Source organism: Thermobia domestica, chromosome 6 (genome assembly GCF_964235325.1).
Source record: "Thermobia domestica chromosome 6, izTheDome1.hap1.1, whole genome shotgun sequence".
NCBI classification, from domain to species: Eukaryota; Metazoa; Arthropoda; class Insecta; order Zygentoma; family Lepismatidae; genus Thermobia; species Thermobia domestica.
Genome location: NC_137459.1, coordinates 36,353,626 through 36,375,335, shown reverse-complemented (window position 1 = coordinate 36,375,335; position 21,710 = coordinate 36,353,626). Strand labels below are relative to the sequence as shown.

At 35.3% G+C, this 21,710-nt stretch overlaps 1 protein-coding gene across 1 annotated transcript in view; it reads left to right on the top strand.

Moving 5' to 3' along the window:
- The window catches only part of LOC145687938 (uncharacterized), a 264,861-nt gene that overhangs the window by 131,680 nt on the left and 111,471 nt on the right, over nucleotides 1-21,710 (top strand). The window contains exon 4 of the mRNA XM_081761511.1: nucleotides 21,123-21,317. Within this exon, the coding sequence (XP_081617637.1) occupies nucleotides 21,123-21,317 (195 nt within the window). The remainder of the gene's footprint in view (nucleotides 1-21,122; nucleotides 21,318-21,710) is intronic.

The following is a 21,710-nucleotide window of genomic DNA, read 5'->3' as shown; positions in this document are numbered from 1 at the left end:
TCTCAACTTGAGATCTTATACAAAAATTTGAATACATTATATGCAATGGTGCTAGAACCGGTTGTTAAAACATTTGTTATACCCAGATATAACAGAAAATTTTACCCAGCTATAGGTACCCAGAAACAGTACATTTTACCCAGATATACCCAGGAACAGCAAATTTTAATTTAACTATTTTTGTTTTTAAAAATTCTTACAGCTTCAGGGTTAAACATATGATCTCTCAGAACAAGCTATAAGCGTTTATTTCTTAATCTTAAATGCTCAGATCGCGAGAAGTGAGCTTTGTGGTGGACAAACACCGTGTGCATGGGTTTTCTCGGGGTTCTCCCGTTTCTTTCCAGTTTCTTCATTCCACCATTTCATTCATTTCTAATCATCACCGTCTCCTTTAGCCTAACTGGCATAAACGTGGGACGTAAAACTCAAAAATTTCATTTTCTCTGTCTCTCTGTCTCTCTCTCTCTCTCTCTGTATATATACTGTATTAAATAGATGTTTTAGCGTTTCTCTTTTATGTTTGGTCTAACAACCGGTTACATATAGGGTGAGTCAAAATAAGTGTTACAAGCTAATATCTCGCGAACTATACATCAAACAAGAAAAATGTTGAGAGTCAATGTACAATACAGAGGGGCCTAAAAAATGAGTCAAACACGATGCTTCCCCCGACCCCCATTTTGGGGGAAGGGGAGTGTACGTGAAATTTTCAAATGGAAACATAGGTCGAGTGAAACCTCATTCGAAAGAGCTTGGAAAATTGAACAATTTTTGCAGGAAACGATTTTTGATATGGGGCACCATTTTCAAGATGGCCCCCCAAAATGGTTCTGTATCAGATAAAATTTCCATTACTTATAAATCAGAAACGGCTGAGTAGAAAATGATGAAACAAAAAATGAAAAAGAAAAAGCCATAGGCAATGTGGAATGGTGTTTCCACGGTGTCCCCAGGGCCCCCATCATGGGGCCCCGGGACCAACTTGAAAGTTTCAAATGGGAATAGAGGTCGAGTGGTACCTTGTTTGATAGATCGTGGAAAACCAAACAGCTTGGTACAAAATTTGTTTTGATTTCGGGTAAGCCTGTTTCAAAATGGCGGATGAAAATGGTTCCCCATTCAGATACAAAACGCAGTGTTCAAACTGAGTGTTACAAGGCAATATCAAGCGAACTATGCATCAAAAAGAAATATTTTAAAGAATCAATGTACAAAAAGGCAGGCCTAAAAAATAGGTCAAACACGAGGTCCTAATTTTGTACTAAGCTGTTTGGTATTTCACTATCTATCAAAGAAGGTATCACTCGCCCTATGTTGCCATTTGAAAATTCCACGTACACCCCTCCCTCCAGAATGGGGGGAACCTCGTGTTTAACCCATATTTTAGGCCGTCTGTATTGTACATTGACTCTTAACACTTTTCTTATTTGATGCATAGTTCGCGAGATATTGGCGTGTAACACTTAATTTGCACACTGCTCTTTCTATCGGAATGTGGAACTATTTTCTGCGGCCATTTTGATACAGGCTTGCTCTAAATCAAAACAAATTTAGTACTAAGCTGTTTGGCTTTCCACGATCTATCAAACAAGGCATCACTCAACCTATATTCCCATTAAAAATTTTCAAGTTGCTCCCGGGGCCCCATGATGTGGGCCCCAGGGACACCGCAACAATATCACTTCACGTTGCCTATGGCTTTTTCCTTTTTCATTTTTTGTTTCATCGTTTTCTACTCACCGTTTCTGGTTTATAAGTAATGGAAATTATATCTCATACAGGACCATTTTGGGGGGCCATCTTGAAAATGGTGCCCCATATCAAAAATTGTTTCCTACAAAAATTGTTCAATTTTCCAAGCTCTTTCGAGTAAAGTTTCACTCGACCTATGTTTCCATTTGAAAATTTCACGTACACCCCCTCTGGGGAGCGCGCGGAACCTCGTGTTTGACTCATTTTTAGGCCCCTCTGTATTGTACATTGACTCTTAATATTTTTCTTTTTTGATGTATGGTTCGCGAGATATTGGCTTGTAACACTTATTTTGACTCACCCAATATATATATATGGTGTTAATGAACTAAACCGACAAACTCTAAGAGGTGATTCCTCACATCAAAATAAGAGAAAAAGTTCATATGGATCTGTGGGGAAAAGTACATAGTTCCATATCTAAAACCGTCCAAAACCGTGCTGCTGACGATCCTTAACACTTCCGACATCGCGCTAAGGGATTCCTCGTTCACTGCTATCAAGGTTTGTCTTTTGCCTACTTTGTACCAATTATAATGTCTGAGCATATTTCAAAATTCGGTTGATGGAATGTCTGGGAATTGGACCCTGCAGGGGGTACTCTGTACACTTATTGAACTTTAATGAAATATTCATTTTTAGACTGCGCATACTGCGCATGCATGACTTCCTTCACGCTGATAAGGACCACCATCCACAGTTTCTCGAATTCGAAATAGGGCCTCTTTAAATTTAGCTTTTTCGCGGTTTTGGACGGCTCTAGCTCTGAAAATATGCGCTTTTCCCCACAGGTCTATATGATCTTTTTATCTTATTTTGACGTGAGGAATCACCTCTTACAGTTTGTCGGTTTAGTTCATTAACACCCAGTATATATATATATATATATATATATATATATATATACAGTGGCGGATCCAGGACATGATCAAGGGAGGGGCTAAACCATAATTTGCCGTTTTATCCAGTGTAAAGCTGAATTGAAGCCCATTTTATCCAGTGTAAACCTGAGCGTCAAGGGGGGGCTATAGCCCCGTAGCCCCCCCTTAGATCCGCCCTTGTATATATATATATAACCAGTTGTTAGACCAAACATAAGAGAGAAACGCTGAAACACCTATTTAATACAGTAATTAATACATAATTATCTAATGCAAAATACCATAGTTTTGTTTGATCGAATCTCAAATAAATAAACTATGTATAATTTAGTGGAAGTGTAACATATCTAAAGCTGTAACAACATTATTTAAAAAAAAACGATTGTTTCGGAAACTTTTTCTCGAACGATTGCCGTACAGAAACAACGGCTCCTGATAGCAATAAAAGCCATAGCTATTATGTTCGTACCAGTCGACAGAGGTGGTTGTAATTTGTTGTTGTCGCATTGACCGTGGATTCCTGCGGTTTTCTTGTGGTTATCTTCGGTACCACCAGCTATAAATGCGTTGTATGCCGGAAACGGCGCCTTTGTTTATGTATTCTTTATCCTTAATTTAACAAATATGTGTCATTTCTCAAGTTCATGCATTCCATATACTTTTTTTAAACCTCTGAACACAAATGTTAGGTTCCACAAATAACCCTGTAGTCATGTACACTTTGATTTAACATCACAAACAAATAATATAATATTTCGAATTTCTTTATTGTGTCTCAATAGTTGAACACTCATATCTGGTGGGAACAGCCCATGATTTCACCATAGGCCATGTAAGTTCGTGGTAGGCAACATTGTCCCTGGGTTTTCTCGGGGTTCTTGTCTCTTCCTAAAATGTCATTCCACCAATTCCTTCATATAATCATTGTCTTTTATTAACCTTCGCAGAGGCGGGTCGTGAGAAAAGTCATACCGGCAAAAATTAGTTTTGTTGGTTCAAACTAAGCGGAAAAGATTATATAACTAACTCGTGAATTCTGTCCAAGAGTTTGAAAATACATAAAATGATAATTATGACTTTTGTAGTGTACGGTTGCCAAATATGATCGCTTACTTTAAGGGAAGAACACAAACTGAAAGTATTTGAAAATGAAATCCTAAGGCGAATTCGGACCCAAGAGGACGCGAATGGAGAATGGCGCAAACTGTATAACGAGGATCTGCATAGTTTATACCGTTTACCAAACGTTGTTAGGGCCATTAAATCTAGGAGGCTCAGATGGGCAGGTCATGTAGCCAGAATGAAAAGAAGTAGAAACACATTCAAAATTCTAACCGGAAACCCAATATGAAAAAAAGGAAGTTATAGACGCAGATGGGAGGACAATGTTGAGATGGATCTGTCAAAAATATAAATAGAAAGTAGAAACTAGATCCAGTTGGCTAAGGACAGAAGTCAATGGAGAGCATTGAACCTCCGGGTTCCATAAGTCATAGAGTTACTTAGTTTATTATTATTATTATTATTATTATTATTATTATTATTATTATTATTATTATTATTATTATTATTATTTTGTGTGTGTGTGTGAATGTACATACTTATGTACTTATGTTGCCAACGATTACTTGTGAACTCAGTGAGTCAACTTGAGCTTAAAGTTTCGTGGCTGTAACATAACCAATTTCAATTACCGCGTTCACACATGAGAGATCTTTATAACTCCATGCTACGTAGATAGTTGGTGTACATGTATGGTGGGTGTGAATTTGCTGCCGACCCGTCTGGATGTCCTTGTAAAAAGGGGAGTCTCGTTTCTGTTCCTTTGGCACGACAAACCCTAAAGGTGGTTCTCCCACACAAAACGAAGAGGATATGGCAAGTGAACTTGAACTCTATATTATGAAGGTATTTGATGTCACATGATTGCCACCCAAGGAGAATAGTGTCATATATGAAAACACTGCTTTTATGAGCCACCGAAAATCGTACAAAATTGAAAGTTTTTTTTTTAAAATTTTTTTTAAACATTACCAATGTTACTGTGGAGAAACATTTCTGAAACTTACCATGAAATGACTAGAAATTTTCTATCTCAACCAGATGTTTTAGCTTATAGTTCCTACCGCTATTCACTGTAAGTCTAGGCTCAAAAATTCTTCTGGTTGTAGATTAACTTTCCTTTCCAGATCCGTCTATCACATGTAAAAAGGTTTCCTGCACCTTGAGAAACGCATGAAACTATTGTTATTTTTAACATTTTTTTTTTAAACGAATGTTCTGTTGTTGACATGTATATATGTTAAAATGTGATACAACTGGATAAATTTTGATGAAGTTTTCACAGAATTCTTCAGAATAATCCACAGAAGGTTAGTTGTAACACTTTCTTTGTATACCCACTTCCAGATTGAAATTTTGTTGATGCTAACAAAACCTGTTAATATATTTTCTAGGAGTTAATATATATTCCCATTACATAGTCTACACGAGACTTGTACCTACAGGGGTTTAACATAGGGTCTTCACTTCAACTTTAACCTAAGGATTGTACCCATGTCTCCATATCTAAAGCAAGAACTAACGTTTCCTAAAGAATTCCAACCAGGTAATAATGAATATACGCCTGCGACATATACAACCAATTACATAGTTGACTTTGTTGGGTTGTATAAGCTGTAGGAGATTCTGCGAAACCCATTGGTTTTCTGATTATTCATTTAAATGCGTGTCTTTCATTCGTTTCTTAACTAAAGTGGAAACAAATTACTTGTTAAATGTGCTTGTATTTAATTCTGGGCACAATACAATTTACATTGCTAGAACCTGACGAGAAGGCTGATGAAAAAGCCTGATACAAATAGAAATGAAATTATTCAGTTTAACGCCCCACCATTATGCCCCTCTTTAGTCTAAGGGAGGCACAAAACTCTTCACGCACGCTACATCGCGTATATCTCTGTTCGGGTATTATATTCAAGTATTTTATCCTATTTAAATGATACTTAAGTATCACTGTCAACATCAAATCACTTGGGGTGACAGCCCTTTGTGAGCCTGAGCCGCTCCAACGCCATTTGTTAGTGACAGCCTGAACTACGTCCGCAAACGGCATATACATGGTCAGCGCGCCGCGTCTCCCTGTCTGTAATAGATATATCATATCTTTATGGCCGTCTTATGGCCGTCATAATGGCCGTCATATCTTTTATTCATGTGACTTCCCAGTTTGCCGCGACGCTGGGTCGACATCGAAATCTGGGAAGCACTGACCGGGAATCGAACCCGGGGCCACGCAGACGTGAGTCCAACGCTTTAACCACTACACTACGGTGTTCCCTATCCTTGTCAATAGGATGTCCAAAAAAATTGCCAGTTGTTTTAAATGGAATTACGCTAGTGGAACATAAATTTTGGCTTTCCTTCTTACAGGAGAAAACTATAAGAATTGAGCTAAATTCTGCTTCTGATTTTGATATTATTAATATCAACCTTAAACTTAACTCACTGAGAAACTTCATACAATTTTACGAGAGACTGCTACCTGCAGGTCCTGTTAACACGCTACGCTATCATTGTTAGAATCGGTTACGGATAATAGTTGTCTTCCTAATCGAAGTGTGCACGTGGATAGTTTGTATTTGACAAAAACTACTAGTTTTCACAGTAGCTGTCACGTCGTGAGTAATTGTTGCTTGCACAATGTGATTCGGTTGGTTTTCGTGCTCTACTTGCTCCTTTAGCAGCATTGGAATCACCAGATGTGCGTGTTCTCAACCTTTTCCTAGGGGCCACAGAAAATTAGTTATGTTTTCTTAATGCGTTCAAGTCACTCGAAAGATTTTCAACTTGCAAGACAAGTTGTCCTGGTACCATTATAAAAGCAACAATCACGTGAAGTGAAGTTCTGTTCTTTTTTTTTCTTTCATCAAACACTCACCACCGGAAGTTGACGAAATAAAGGGGCTGTAAAGTAGCTTTAAATTATACCCTAAGGCAAAGAACCATCTGAATCATGTTAAAATAAATCGTGCTCCTAAGTCACTAAAAACTGCGAAGAGTGTATTTTTTTGTACAAAAAGAGCTAAAAAAAGAAAAAGAAACCAAAAATAATGCTCCTCTCCTTTCCACCTCCCTGAAGATGCACTTGAACCTTTACATGACCTTGGCAAAACAAGTTTAGTAAATGCACGTTATTTTATTGTAAAGTTGTCAGTATTAGACATTCATTGATCATTTTCTGATTCAACAAATTACTTAAGGGTAGACCATTCTTTTTTTTCTTTGCTTTTTATTTTCACGTGCTATATTTGAAACGAGGTAAATATGTTAAACAGCTGTAGTTAAAGTTCGTTTCTTTATGCATAATTAATGATATTGATCTGCATTATGCAACGCACGGACGTAGTTCAAACTTTGTTTCCTGAGGTGATTAATAATAACCAATATAGAATAACTGTACATGGCGCTATGTCACACGAAGGGTGCTGGGAAGGTGCCTCCCTAGATAAGAGGCCTAATCACTGCGAAATTAAAATACCGCTAATTTTACAGTAATTATGTGATATCTTCAAATAGATAATAGATAATCGAAATGTGGAACAAAAGAGCGCTAGACAATAGTATTTTGCATGAGGTACGTTTATCACGAGTCACTGAGTACCTTTCCTTTGCAGCCATTTAGAAAAGCGAAAATAAATGCCAATTTTCTAAATGTCTGGAAATCGAAAGCAGATAAGTGAGTTGCGATAACGGTATCTCATGTAAAATAATATTGTCTAGCGAGCTGTTGTTCCATTTTTTGATTATCTTTTATCTATTTGAAGATATTACATAATTACTGTAAAATTAGCGGTAATTTAATTTCCCCGTGATGGGGTCTCTTACAAGATTCATGCGTATGTAAACTGCTGGTTTTATAGCTTGGAATTTTCTACCTTTAAATTAGAGTCCCCTTTTAAATTATCTCACACTACTGGTTCAACATGAGAAATTCTGTATTCATCTATCAGATGTAGATGTAGATTTTGGGTTCGAATCCTGCATTTGGCTGCCTTGACAGAAGTTTTGAGAGCTTTACACAGCCCCACTAGAAAAATGCTGAGACAAAATCTTTAAAACACAGATCTGTGCTGACTTGTTGAAATCCCTTCCCAAGTTTTGTAATTAATATTGTTTTTAGTTTAAAACAGCTTTCCAGCTACACCTGGAATTAGTTAATAAATAATAAATCGAACTCGAGAGAATGCAGACTAAAGGCAGGCGGCTTAAATTCAGCTACATTTTAAACAGGTGCACAATACCTTCACCAAAATACTGGGCTTCACTAACTATCTGGTTCATATTTGCTTTAGTAATTCAAATTCAAAATAGCACAAAGCCTCGAACAAATCACAATGTTTTTATTAAAATATTGATGTGTAACTAATTAAGACCTCATAATATGTCTAATAAAGCCAATGGTTTAATTAGTTGGCAAAACTGTTACAAAAATAATTATACAAAACTGGATTTCACTGTATAGGATTACTATAACTGATGCTAAACTTCGTCGAAATTTAGAAAAGAACGGATTAAGAACTGTACCGGCCAAAAGCATCTCTGGTTGGTCTGATACAGACTACTAACATAGAAAATATTACCAGAAAGCAGTTGATCTGATTCTAGCTGAACAAAGTAGTATAAAAAAAATTGAAATTGATAGTCAAATTGTCCAATGTTTATTTAATCATTTATTATTATTATTATTATTATTATTATTATTATTATTATTATTATTATTAGTAGTAGTAGTAGTAGTAGTAGTAGTAGTAGTAGTAGTAGTAGTAGTAGTATATTCGACAATTACGTCTTACGCCTTAAGGAGACCAGGATCTTATACGAACTAAATATAAGACCATAGACACCATGGATTACTCGCTGGCCATTCAGAACTAATTCAGGACAGTATAGCCTATACATAATATTTGCTGGCTAAGTTTGTTTCCTACCATTATATTAATTGAGGAATAAGGAAGTTATTAGTTTGTTATTAAAACTTAATTATCACTAATATGAACTGTCTCATGCTTCCTTAATCTGGTGTCACGTTTTAACGGTTTGTTTAGCGTCATTGCAAGGACCAGACGATGTCTAGTAGTAGAGTTTTCTATAAAACTAGAGTTGAGGCTGATTTCTTCTCGAAATCATCATCATCATCATAGGTATACTGCCATATTGGCAGGTCACTTGCTGCAGCTGAGAAGCTTCCAAGCTCCACCGTCTTCCACTAACCTCTTCATCTTCATGTACAATTTTTCTGTTTTGATATCGTTCATTAATTGTAGTCTCATTCGCTCTCTCTCTCTCTTTCTTGCCAGCATATCCTCTAGCGCTTCCCTTATGATACAGTTCTTTGTTAGCCAATGTCCCAACCAGTTTCTCTTCCTCTTCCTAATAATATCTAAAATTGTTCTTTTCTTCCCCACCATTTCTAACACCCTCTCCTTCGTTTTCCGCTCGACCCAACTAATTCTTTCCATTCTTCTCCACATCCACATTTCAAAGGCTTGCACTCGTTTTATATCGTTTTTGCGTAATGTTCATGTTTCTAACCCATACACTACTCCATACATAACATTTTATGACTCTTTTTCTCAACTTTTTATTCAAGGTCCCACAAAATAATATATTTTTTTCCTCCTAAAGGCTTCTTTCGCCATTCCTATTCTTGCTTTTATTTCACCTTCACACTTTATATCATCACTAATAATACCACCGAGATATCGAAAACTAGACGCCTGTTCTACTTTCTCACCTCCTACTTCCGTATTTGACATCGACCACTTCGTTCCAATCACCATGGCTTTTTTCTTTCTAAGAGTTATTTTCATCCCATATTCTTCACAGCTCTTCCTCAAGTTTTCTAACATCTTATTCATTTTCTCTTCAGATTCCGAAACAAGCGCCATATCATCTGCAAACTGTATACATCTAATTTTTCTACCTCCTACTGAAATGGTCTTCATTTTGTAGGCTTTTGTTCCCTATCTCTTCTAGAGAGATATTAAAAGTAGTGTTGACGAGAGACAGCGTCCCTGTTGAAATAGTATCCGTATCTATTTAAAGATCTCTGTATGTCGTCACAAAACTGCTGTCTTGTCTCGCCTCATGGGGAACGCTCCCGAGAGTGAAACTATATAGATAAATCTGACTTCAGCCGTGAAAGTAAATTTGTGAGAGCTACTTTAAAAAAAAAAAAAAAAAAAAAAAGTTTGGAAAACTTTACTGTCATCATTGTCTTCAACTGTTTTACAGAAAATTTAATTCGTTGTCAATTCCTACTATTAAATGTTACAATGTCCGTACATTTGCCTATGATAAAAAGGTGTGGATGGACATGAACGCAAGTCTAATCTTATGAGTATCTTTCACAGTGTAACCGGATCTTACCTATTGTGACTTCATGACAACGTATGCCTGTAAATCAAAAGTAATAGCAATGGGAACCCACAAATTCAAATAACTTACCTTAAAAAATGCCACACCCAAGACGTAACCACAACATGATGCTAAGAAAGGTTTTATAAAAAAACATCACAACAATAGAATGTAAAAGCAAATATAACGTAACGTGAGAAATTAAAGCATTAAAATAGCAACAGTTCATATTATAGACATTAAAGTGGATTTATTTTCAATGTTATCGAGTTACTAAATTTATTAGTTTAGTTTAGAAGTGATATTGTTAATATTGGGTGCATATAAATGCAGTGGGTATATATATATATATATATATATATATATATATATATATATATATATATATTTATAGCTTGTAGTGATAGATTCAAACAAGACTTGTGTGTTTATTTAGTTTTCTTTACAATTTCATCACGCTAGAATATACTAGCAGAATATTCGTTCTTCGCACGGCGAGAATACGTTTCATTTTGGACATAGAAGGGTGTATTTGGATTTAAATGACATCTGAAGTGTCACTGTTCGTCTCAGCTACACCGAAAACTATGAATTCGACACTAATATCGTTATTTTTTAAAACCGTTTTTATATATTTTTCGCTCCTCATGTTGCGGGGCTGAATTTGGATTTAAATGCCATCGAAAGAGTCACTGTTCATTTCAGCGACCTCGAAAACTATAATTCGACATTAATATCAGTCATTTTTGATCATTTTAAATATCTTCCCCTCCCCTAAGTTACACCGACAAAGTGAAACGATAAAGACCATTCCAGGTTCGAACTTCATCTATGTGACAAATTTGATCGAGATGGGTGTCGTGGTTCAAGAGTTATTTTAATATATATATATATATATATATCCTCTTCCCCTAAGTTACACCGACAAAGTGAAACGATAAAGACCATTCCAGGTTCGAACTTCATCTATGTGACAAATTTGATCGAGATGGGTGTCGTGGTTCAAGAGTTATTTTAATATATATATATATATATCCTCCTCCCCTACGCTGTGAACCCAGTTTACACCACAATCCTACACATATGCATATACATTAAGGATAGCGTGCTAAGGCATGTTCAATAATAGATGTCACAAAAGTTCATAAGATTTAGTTTGGCCTATCAATACACTTTATTGGTAAACTAAACAGTCTCCTTTAGAACACGTGCATATATGGGGGTGATCTATTGAGGTTTAAATTGACTTATATAGGGGCAACCAGAGTGTGACTATTTCACAGCATTAGACGGCTCAATAGCCGTAACTCTGTAACGATGCATTTCCTGACATACGATCATACAAACTATTTTGCTTGTCTACCCATAAGGAATCCACCCCTGAAATTTTGTCGTACTTTTTTCTTACACCCTACATATATGCTGTTTATTAATTGTTGACAAGAAAACTGTTCATTTAGTTCATGAGACCTATATAAGAATACAAGACCAGAGTGCGAGGTCATCTCTATGTCACCCATACAGCTTTTCCCTTGGATCTTATTTTACAAACAGAAGAAATATTTCAATCATATCTCGTTATGCTTTGTTGTTACAATATTATTACGGAGAGGATTTAGCATTATATTTATGAAAATATTAAATATAATTACAGTTTCCTCCACCGTAATACCACCACGGCTCATGGGAGTGAGTGATGTGTTCAGATAACATCGTATCCTTTCTAGTACACATAGAACTTCCATATGGAAATGACTTCCTCTTGGAAAGTACTTTATAACGGTTGTTATTCATACATTGATTAACACAATATGAATAAAGTTGGTTAAAAAAAACGTATCAACGGGTATACCGTCAGAATCGTAACAGTATATTTGCTAAGTCTATTTCTGAATGATTCACAGATAGCTTCGTTTACGATTGATGAGAGGAGAGCAGATACATTGTTGACAAACTGAAGGTATTTTGGTTATTTATTTTTGAAGGTTTAGTATTATTAGATATATTTTTTTTAAAAGAAAAACACTTGTGTAGGTGAGAACACGTTCTTCAAAGTGTATTTTCTCACAAACGATACATAGCTTTTTCGCACTACAACCGGTGGATTCACCCCATTCCATAAAAATTGTTAGGCTTGTATTCTAGATAAAATATAGAACTAAGGATTGCTTAGTTTAGATTGATTATTTGATGATTCAGTAATTGATACTCATTCGTGACATCATTAAAGTTATACTGACACTCACAGTGTTGTGTGTGTGGAGTCACTACTAATTGGTTACAGCTGAGAGAGTGGTGACACGCCACATTTCGCTAAACAGGGGGATCATGCAGTTACTTCGAAAATGCAGTGTTAGTGCCTTTATGGTCTAGTACACTAACAATCGCAAAGTTTCAATGCATTTTTTAAAAAATATTTTTTGACTACGGTAGATTTGTTGGTGCTTATATCTAATACTTACACGTTATACAGAAATGAAATTGTTATTTCGGTTAACTCAAATCACCAAGTTTTTGAAGGTCGTAACCTGAAAAACAAATTTTTAAAACCACTTTAAAGAAGCAAATATATATTATTTTGTCAAAGTATTTGCCGAATTTTAAATTCGGAAATGCTCAATGGGTACCTTTTCCTTGGAATTTTATCACCTTGAATATTTATCATAATTTGAACTATGTCATGTATTTAAAATTATTTTGTTTTGGTTTAAAAAGAAATTTGTAACTAATTAGTAGATGTGCGTTATAGAATAGTAAATTGTAAACTGAGAAAAAAACATTATCCGGACAGCGGTATATTGTACAAATATGCGGAATAAATAAATAAAATAAATAAACTTTGATAGTAATTATAACGATCATTATAGACAGTAGAACAGAGAGACCTAAAAGTGAGGTTCAAAAGAGTAACTATAACTAAACCCATCTCTGTACATGTTGAGAGTCAGTAACAGTAGAATAACTTGAATACCAATATGGACACAACAACAACTAAGAACACAGAAGATCACAGTAAATCATTTTTATGAAGAATATAATTCTTCTGAGCAAAGCACGAGACGATTGAGTTTGTTGTGACCTTTACCTTCGTAATTACATGCTACGATACTTATTTGTGTTAGGCCTCGTTGATTAATAAGGATCCTGGTTTACCTGTATCCTTTAAAAGAACTTAGCCGTCCCGCATAGAAATTGAACCTAATACTCTGTAATCATAAAAGGCCTGATTACCTATCAATACAGTGTTTAATACCGCACTATGGTATCAGGATCCGACCACCCACTTTGTTGCTAGCCATTATTCTGTTATTAATGTAAGACGCAGCTCTCAATTTGGGAAAGACCCTAGCAATATACATTATGTGTGTTTTTGTTGGTAACCAATTACAGAAAAGAAAATTCCACAATACTTTTTTTTTTCTTTTTCGTTAGATGCTGTTTCTGGAAGTTCCCTTTTTTATCCCGGTCAATCTAGTTTCTTTCCATTGTCAATGACTTTTGTTGTATTGCTTTAGTGTTCTCAGTTTCTGGCACCCTAGTGAATTTTATGAACATGTTTAAAAAGTGGTTTCAGAAAACTATTATTTACTACCGGACTACCGAGTTCTCTCAAATTCACGTCTCACCTACCAAGCTGAAATGCTTTTTGTTCATGTTGAGTCATAAGGCGCAGATTGTTGAAGAACTGCTTTCTTTTTCTTTCTTTCTTTTTTTTTAAATCGTTATGTCTTTTCATTATTCTGCTTTGTACACACAGTACAGGATTGTTAAATTTCTGGTGTTTCTATGGGTTCCATTAGCAAAGCAAAACCCGGGGATGCTTCTTTTAGTTTTGTGTTTCGTTATGTTAATAACTAAAAATAGTGGATAAATGATCAAACAAAACTAAGTCTGTCTACAAAAGGAATCCAGGAAAAGAATTATGGCATTCAAAATAACCCACCAACGAACAATCTTGCTATTGTTAGTGGTATTTCGAGCAGATTCACAGTTTGGGCGTACCAAAGAAAAATGGGGTGCGGTCCACAAGACCACAACAGAGACAGAAAGAGAGAATTTGACATTAAGAATAGAAAGAGCGTGAAGATGACTATTTGTAAGACACCACAACCACAAAATTGTTTTTGTTCTTTCTTTGGAAGAGATGTTTGTGTTAGCGGTAAGGTTTCAATTCCAACCACATCACCATGGATCGAATTTTGAAAACAAAAAAATCGTTTCCTGCCCACTTTATATGAAGTGTTGGAAAATAGAAAGAAACAATGGTCATTCCTTTTGTCTGAGTTCATCTTTGCCTTACGTCTTCATCTGCCTGTGGTATATGCTTTGCTCATCAAGCATGACTATACTATCAAGTGATCTGAAATCTTACTTTTGTGTCCGACAGTTCTTTAACAATTATTATTTTTTTTTTTTGCTCGATTGCAAAAATAAAAATGTAAAAAAAAGTGTTCTATTATATGTTTTTTTACTTAAGTATTGGCGACAGATATTTAGAATGACATTGAAAATAACAATAAGAATAAGGATGCTAGTTTCTACAATGAGACCGGACAAAATTGTGCCTATCTTTCATTTGAATATTTCAATATACTGTGCAAATTGTACTTTTTACTGTATTTTTTTTTTTTTATTAAAGTAGTTCTCCCTCATACACAGGCACTTCCTTCCTTTTCTTCTTCTCCTTTTTGTTACAAAGACTTTTTTAAATGTAGTGGTACTTATAACCTATATGTAAATTATTACAAGTCTTTTGAAGAAGGCGAAATAATGTTGTGGCCTATGTGAGAGTTTTATTTTCCATAATTGTAGACTGAAAACAAAATGTAAGTGCCAAAAATCGAAAAAGTTTGGTTTAATATCAAAATGTGGGCTATGTGCCCAACACTGCTCAGTTAAAATCGGACTATCTAGTATTCACTGTGGAAGTAGTTCAAATAATCGCCAGAAGAATGTGCGTGGACCTATGTGCCATCAGTTCTGAAGTAAAATCTGGACTTTTTACTCAACATTTTCATTTTGGCACTTAGCACGGATTTTATAGTCAGTCTACAATTGTTTGTGCACCTGCCAACTGTACCGATTCAAACTTCCAGTGATAATTTTCCTCCAGTGATAATTTTCCTCCAGTGATAATTTTCCTCCAGTGATAATGCTTCCAGATTTTTCTCGGGGAGGGAGGCATTTCAATAAACGCAGGCTGAAAGTGGTACCATGAATATACATATAACCCAGGTTTAGTTGAGGTTAATCGGAGAAATGTCACCGGGGGTAATTCCCCCCGGAAATCATCACTACACGCCTCTGTTGTGGTTCTGAGCCAACCTTAATAGTAGGTTATGTCCTTCATAACCTCTGTGTTAGACATGGATGCAAATAACAAAAAAAAATCTAACCTAAACTAATACTAGGTATGCAATAATTGCAACTTTGGAGTTAAGCAATCAACCTTTATCAATTATTCATATATTCTTTTAGTGCATCGATTGTTTTCGTGAACGAACACGTCATGCAAATAGTTGAATTTGGCGTTACAGCCAAATGGCTTTGAAAAATTGTGTTTGCAGAACGAAACGAAAAGGATTCCTCCTATTTGTAATGCTGAAAATTCTATTTTCCATTGCTTACAATGAGAATTCATGCAACCAAATGCTTATCCAAGGTGATTATTCTTCAATAGTCTGTCCGATCGGGACATGTGACACCTTAGACACTCAGCGCGCGCTCTCAAATCACCATGTCAAATTCTGGTTAAGGTTAGTGTAAGGGACAAGTTTTGTCAATATATGTCACTACAGTCTTTGTATCTTTCCCATGTATTTTTTTTTTCCTTTCACGAAAATTTACAATTTCTCTTACAAATTTCAACCTAGAGACTTCAAATTTTTAGAGAAGGAACTTCATAACCTATTAAAGGAAACAATCCTTGCGGATTTTTTATTTAGAATTTTTTCATTGTTGAAACAGTTCCATTGTTAAAGGTTTGAATACCCATTTCAACAATCAAGAAAATTCTAAATAAAAAATCGACACAGATTATTGCCTTCAATAGATTATGAAGTTTCTTTTCTAAAAATTTGAAGTCTGTAGGTTGAAATTTGTAAAAGAAATCGTGAATTTTCGTGAAAGGTAAAAAAAATACATGAGAGAGATACGAAGACTGCAGTGCCATCTATCGGCAAAACTTGTCCCTTTAAACCAACCTTAAGAGCCGCTCAGGCATCTTGGAGAAGTATCTGGATAAACGATAAGTCAAGTAAAGAGGAACTTTGCTCCAATGATAAAAATTTAACGAATTCTATACAGCGTTTCAGAAGATAGTATTTTTTGTTACCGTTGCATGTATATCCTAAAATTGGTTAATAGAGGCTTTTTGATCCACAGGGTACGAATATATAATTTATTGTATGAATTTTGAAAATTACATATCAAAGGGGTAGGAAAGGAAATAATTTTAATCATATTACATGTTTCTTTACAGTAGACATAAAGTCATCAAACTTGATACATGACTTTTTTATTATTATCATTGAACAATTATTATTATCATTTTTATTATTTATATTATAACAGAATATGAACAACTCATTCACTGTACAAATTTTTGGTGTTACGTCTTGATAGAAGGGAGTAGAAGATATGAGTCTTCATCCCGTCGAAATTAAAATACAGCTAATATTGCAGTAATAATGTGATGTCTTCAAATAGATCAGCGTTTTCCAACCGGTGTGCCGCGGCACACTGGTGTGCCGTGAATGAGCCGCTGGTGTGCCGCGAGGAATTGAAACAAAATTATTAATTTTATAGCAATCAAATTGCAAAACGTAGGGAAAATGTATATTTGTATTTCACATTACTATGAAATTCTACTATGAACCTACAAATTTAAGTTTCATATCGGTTACTGTTCTGTACATTTCTAATGTCGAAAAAAAATATGTGTTATCATTGTTATGACCATTATTGCTTTATTGTTACAGACTATTTCGTAATTTGAAAATTTAAAATATCCTTCAATCCTTCCAACAAATTACCTACATTTGTGTTTTAAAAGTAAAAGAGATTTGTTTGTTCGTTCGTTATTTAGTGATCTTCCTTCTTTGTAAAAGGTTGGACACAGTTTTTATAAAGTAAGCGTATTTTAAAAAAACCTGAGTCCAAAATGTCATTGCAATTGTTTTCTATTTTAAAATTAGAATGAAAAATATACAAAATGATTTACCACGGGGAAAAACCCAGTGATAGAGCTTTCTTCTTTGTGAGAAGATGATCAATAATCACAGAAAAAATACCACTGTGTTTTATATTTACAAATAATATCATCTATAAGTGTGCCGCGAGAATCCAAGTAACAGCCGTAGTGTGCCGCAAGTTGAAAAAGGTTGGGAAACGCTGAAATAGATAAAAGATAATTGAAATATGGAACAAGAGCGCCCTAGACAATATTTTTTTTTTTTTTTTTTTTTTTTGCGTGAGGTACCGTTATCACAAGTCACCTAGCGGCTTTCCGTTTTCAGCTGTTTAGAAACGCGAAAATAAATGCCGATTTTCAAAATGGCTCGAAATCGAAAGCAGATAAGTGAGTCGTGTAAAATATTCTCATGTAAAATATTGTCTAGGGCGCTCTTGTTTCACATTTCGATTATCTTTTATCTGTTTGAAGATATCGCATAATTACTGTAAAATTAGCGGTATTTTAATTTCGCCGGGATGAAGACTATTAAGGTTTAACGTCCTACGATAAGGCCCTGGGCTAAGGGAGACTGTCATGAGAAGATGGATTATCATAGGAAAATGACGAAATTAGGAGAAAACGGAAGAACTGAAGCACATGGTGTTTGTTCACCACAAAGCTCTAGGATCGAACTAGGGACTAGAGATCAGCAGTCTACCATTCAACCGCCGGTAGCAATGCCTTTTTTCTGCAACTGTCAGATTGTCTATGAACATATGCAAATAAATAGGCATTTTAACATACTGACGACACAGTATTCGTCAAACTATGAAGGACACTTCTTGAGGAGTTGCAGTTTACCAAATTCTTCTTTCTTTATTAGCGTAGATAACAAAGTGTAGCTAATACCCAAGGTCAAGGTAAAGATTTTTCTGCTCCTTTCTAACTTTATAGGAGTTTGTCGACAACTGTCTTTCTTTTGTTCTTAACTTGTTTGCATTTTACTATTATTATTATTATTTGTAGTTGATAGCTTTGGACGGTGTTTCCCTTGACGCAAAATATCCACCAAGCTCTTCCCGTTCCGTTGACACAACTCAGTTAACGGTTGCTAACGTTATGTTTGTTAGACGTCCAAAGTGTGAGAACTGTTAATATAGTCAGTAAATAAACTGTTTAGGAAGTTTCTACAGGGAGACCAAACAACAAATACATACAAAGGAAAATTTCTTACGTCAGACGTCTTTTCATGTAATCAACAGTTCTCGAACTTACTATGCCATCTATTACTGTAGGAATTAATAAACTGCCTTCTAATTAACTTCTTTTCAAACAATAATTTTTATTTTTCTTCTTTTTGTTCTTAACAAACTGTGTAGGCCTAAGTTTTGTTCTTTTTTATGGTAATGTGTACAAACAAAACTATTCACTTAGTTAAACAGTTCTTTTTTGAAAGTGAAATGACAAAACGATATCTTTAGCTTAACTTCCTGTCGTTATGCCCTGAAACTTGAAGGACAGTTAGAGAGTACAGGAGTTGACTTGTGTTTCTTATCCTTATACAACACCGAGGTTATGAGGCGAAAAATTTACCATTAACGTGGACTGCGCATGACGAACGGGACTTAAAACTCGTGCAGTGGGGTCTCAGGTTCGATCCCGGCTCGCACGAAGTGGGTTTGTGGTGGACAAACACCGTGTTCATGTATTTTCTCAGTGTTCTCCGTTTCCTCCCACTTTCTTCATTCCACCATTTCATTTATTCCTCATCATCACCGTCTCCTTTAGCCTAACCGGCATAATCGTGGGACATAAAACTGAAAGATTTCATTTCATTGTTTTAAAAAAATCCGGTGAAGGTGGGGGATGCGGAGACTATTACATGAGATCAATAATCTCATAGTATAAACTGCTCCCCACCACATTATCTCGCCTTCAAGAAAGCTTGATTGTAAGTAGTGTTTCTCACAAAACGATAACTTTCTCCTCTCCCCTTAAAAATGAGATGAGAAACACTTTCTCAATTTCGAGATAAGACGAGAAAATTTCTCCTCTCGTCTGAAAAATGAGACGAGAAACACTTTTACAAATTCGAGATAAGACGAGAAATTTGTCTTATGTCGTAGACAACATTAGTTCGCCCAAGTATTAGATCTCAAACACTGTTTTAATGTTCTACGATTCATAGTATAAAAACTATAAGCTGATAACGTGATTCTATGAACATAATGAAGAGAATTTATCAACGTTTAAAAATATACAAAATATTCCAATAATAAATGTGGTTTAAATGTTATATCACACCCTTTGTGGACCTCTCGTGACGCGGAAGAATTCTGATAACTTCTAGATGAAATTAAAGATTTAAAAATCAGGTACAGAATCATTTTGTACAAAAATTTACAACACGATAGGAGATTAGAAAAACCTTTCCGAGTATCGGGACGAGACAAGAAATAATTATTCGGGAACCGAGAGGAGACGAAATTTTTGTTTTTGAAAAAAGGAGATTAGAAAAAAAAATTCTCGTCTCATCTCGTCTCATGAATACTAATTACGAGATCACAACACCACCCCGAGTGCAAGATAAAAGAGAAAGGCGCTGAAAAAAATGACAAAGTGAAAAACAAAATTAGAAAATTCTGAGAAAACCAATGCATATGGGTCCCCTTCCTTATAGTTGCTTCCTGCAAAATTTCGTTTTTGTCCCTCATTTGGTTTCTCCATTACACGGTTGGGCATTATAAATGATACACCCTGTATCATTGGTCTTCGCTAGTGATACCAGAATACTTCACCATTATGATAATTAGAAGTTTCATACAATATTTTATCCTAACGTGCAGGTGTGCTCTTTACTATGTGCCGGTGCGAGCCTCAGCTCTATTAGCTCGGATTTAGATACTAATTTACAAGTTATTCTGCAGATGTCGTCGTCTGGAATGACGAATGGTTTCTCCTCTATGCACGCTAATAACAAATTCGTATATTCTTAAACACCTATGTATCAAAATATTCTCCGAAAGAGAAGGAGTAGACAAACTTTAAAGTTTGGTCCATTTTAAGTAACTAAATACTAGATTAATCTGCGCTTTTTACACAGCGCGCTATTCACATATGAGCATGAATCTCCTTCTCATTCCCCACAACATATGTACATGTTCCTTTACAGACACAAGTGAAAGACATCTTGATAAAAATCGGGAAGGGGTGCCATAAAGGGGAGATTTTTTAGATTATTTTTTTCAATATCTCGTTCCGTTTGCAAGATTTGAGCCTACTTCTTGTTGGAGTTTCTAATTCATATATGACCTGTGTTTTCTTTCTTCTTGCATGCAGTATGTAATAAGCAAATACATTACATACACAATCAGTTATAATGTCAGTGATATATGGTGTTCATTGGGCAAAACACTCCAAATAATAAAGATCCATCTTAACTTGGAGAAGTGGCTATCCTTCGTTTTTCATTATTATTTGGTCATGAAACAAACGCCTGAGAGATATACAACCCCTGTATACAATTATGATGTGTTAAAATGTATAACTCACAGAATATTATGCTTTACTTTTTTTTTTTTAAAAAAAAAAAAGTCAACACATTCAATGTACCACTTAAAAGTGAAATAATGAAATAACGGCTGTTTTTTTTTTTTTCTAATATTCAATTAGAACCGGACAATCTACACAAAATTGTGAATCGACCAGTAAAAACGGCAGGCTTCTAGAACTTGTGGTTTTTGAGATCTCATTGTCGAAAGGATGGGGACAAGCATATAAACTTTTCTTTGGAGACAAACATATAAACCTAACATTTTAATATATAGGTTGTATACATTCATGCAAGATGATAGTGAAGAATCTACACACTTTTTTTTCTTTTTTTCTTTCAGAAAAGAAAGGATTAGGAGGCGAAGAGATTCGTCAGGAATACTGTCCAATCAACGGACGATTTACTTTCATCTACAATGTAAACGATGGGACCGAAAGCAAGATGGAATGTTCAGAACCAGTCTCTGAACTCAGCAATTGTCCGCGTGGATTTGGATTAAATCTTCGATTTCAACGATGTTCATTTGTGGATCACGGTATGTGAAATTCTTCTTTTTGCGTGTTGAAGATTAAGGAACAAATATTGAAAGGCTCATAAGGTATAATTAATAAACATAGGAATGCTCTTAGTTACTACTTACTGCTTTAAAATATTCAAGCCTACGTTTTGCATAGCTGAGAACGAATGTCTTGCTTTACACTGCGTATTCTTACATGTTAGATCCCTTACGTGAGGTGGTGTATGTGTATCTAACAAAATATCCTCTAACACTTAGTGGCTTTATATTTCACGAATAAATATGGCAGATAAGTCGGATTTTTTTTTCTTAGCTGATCAGCAGTCAGCACATAGGCTCCCATCACTTTTCTGGCATTTTAGACTGGAGTTTATTACCTCATAATTTCAAGTTACTCCGCAATTGCCTCAC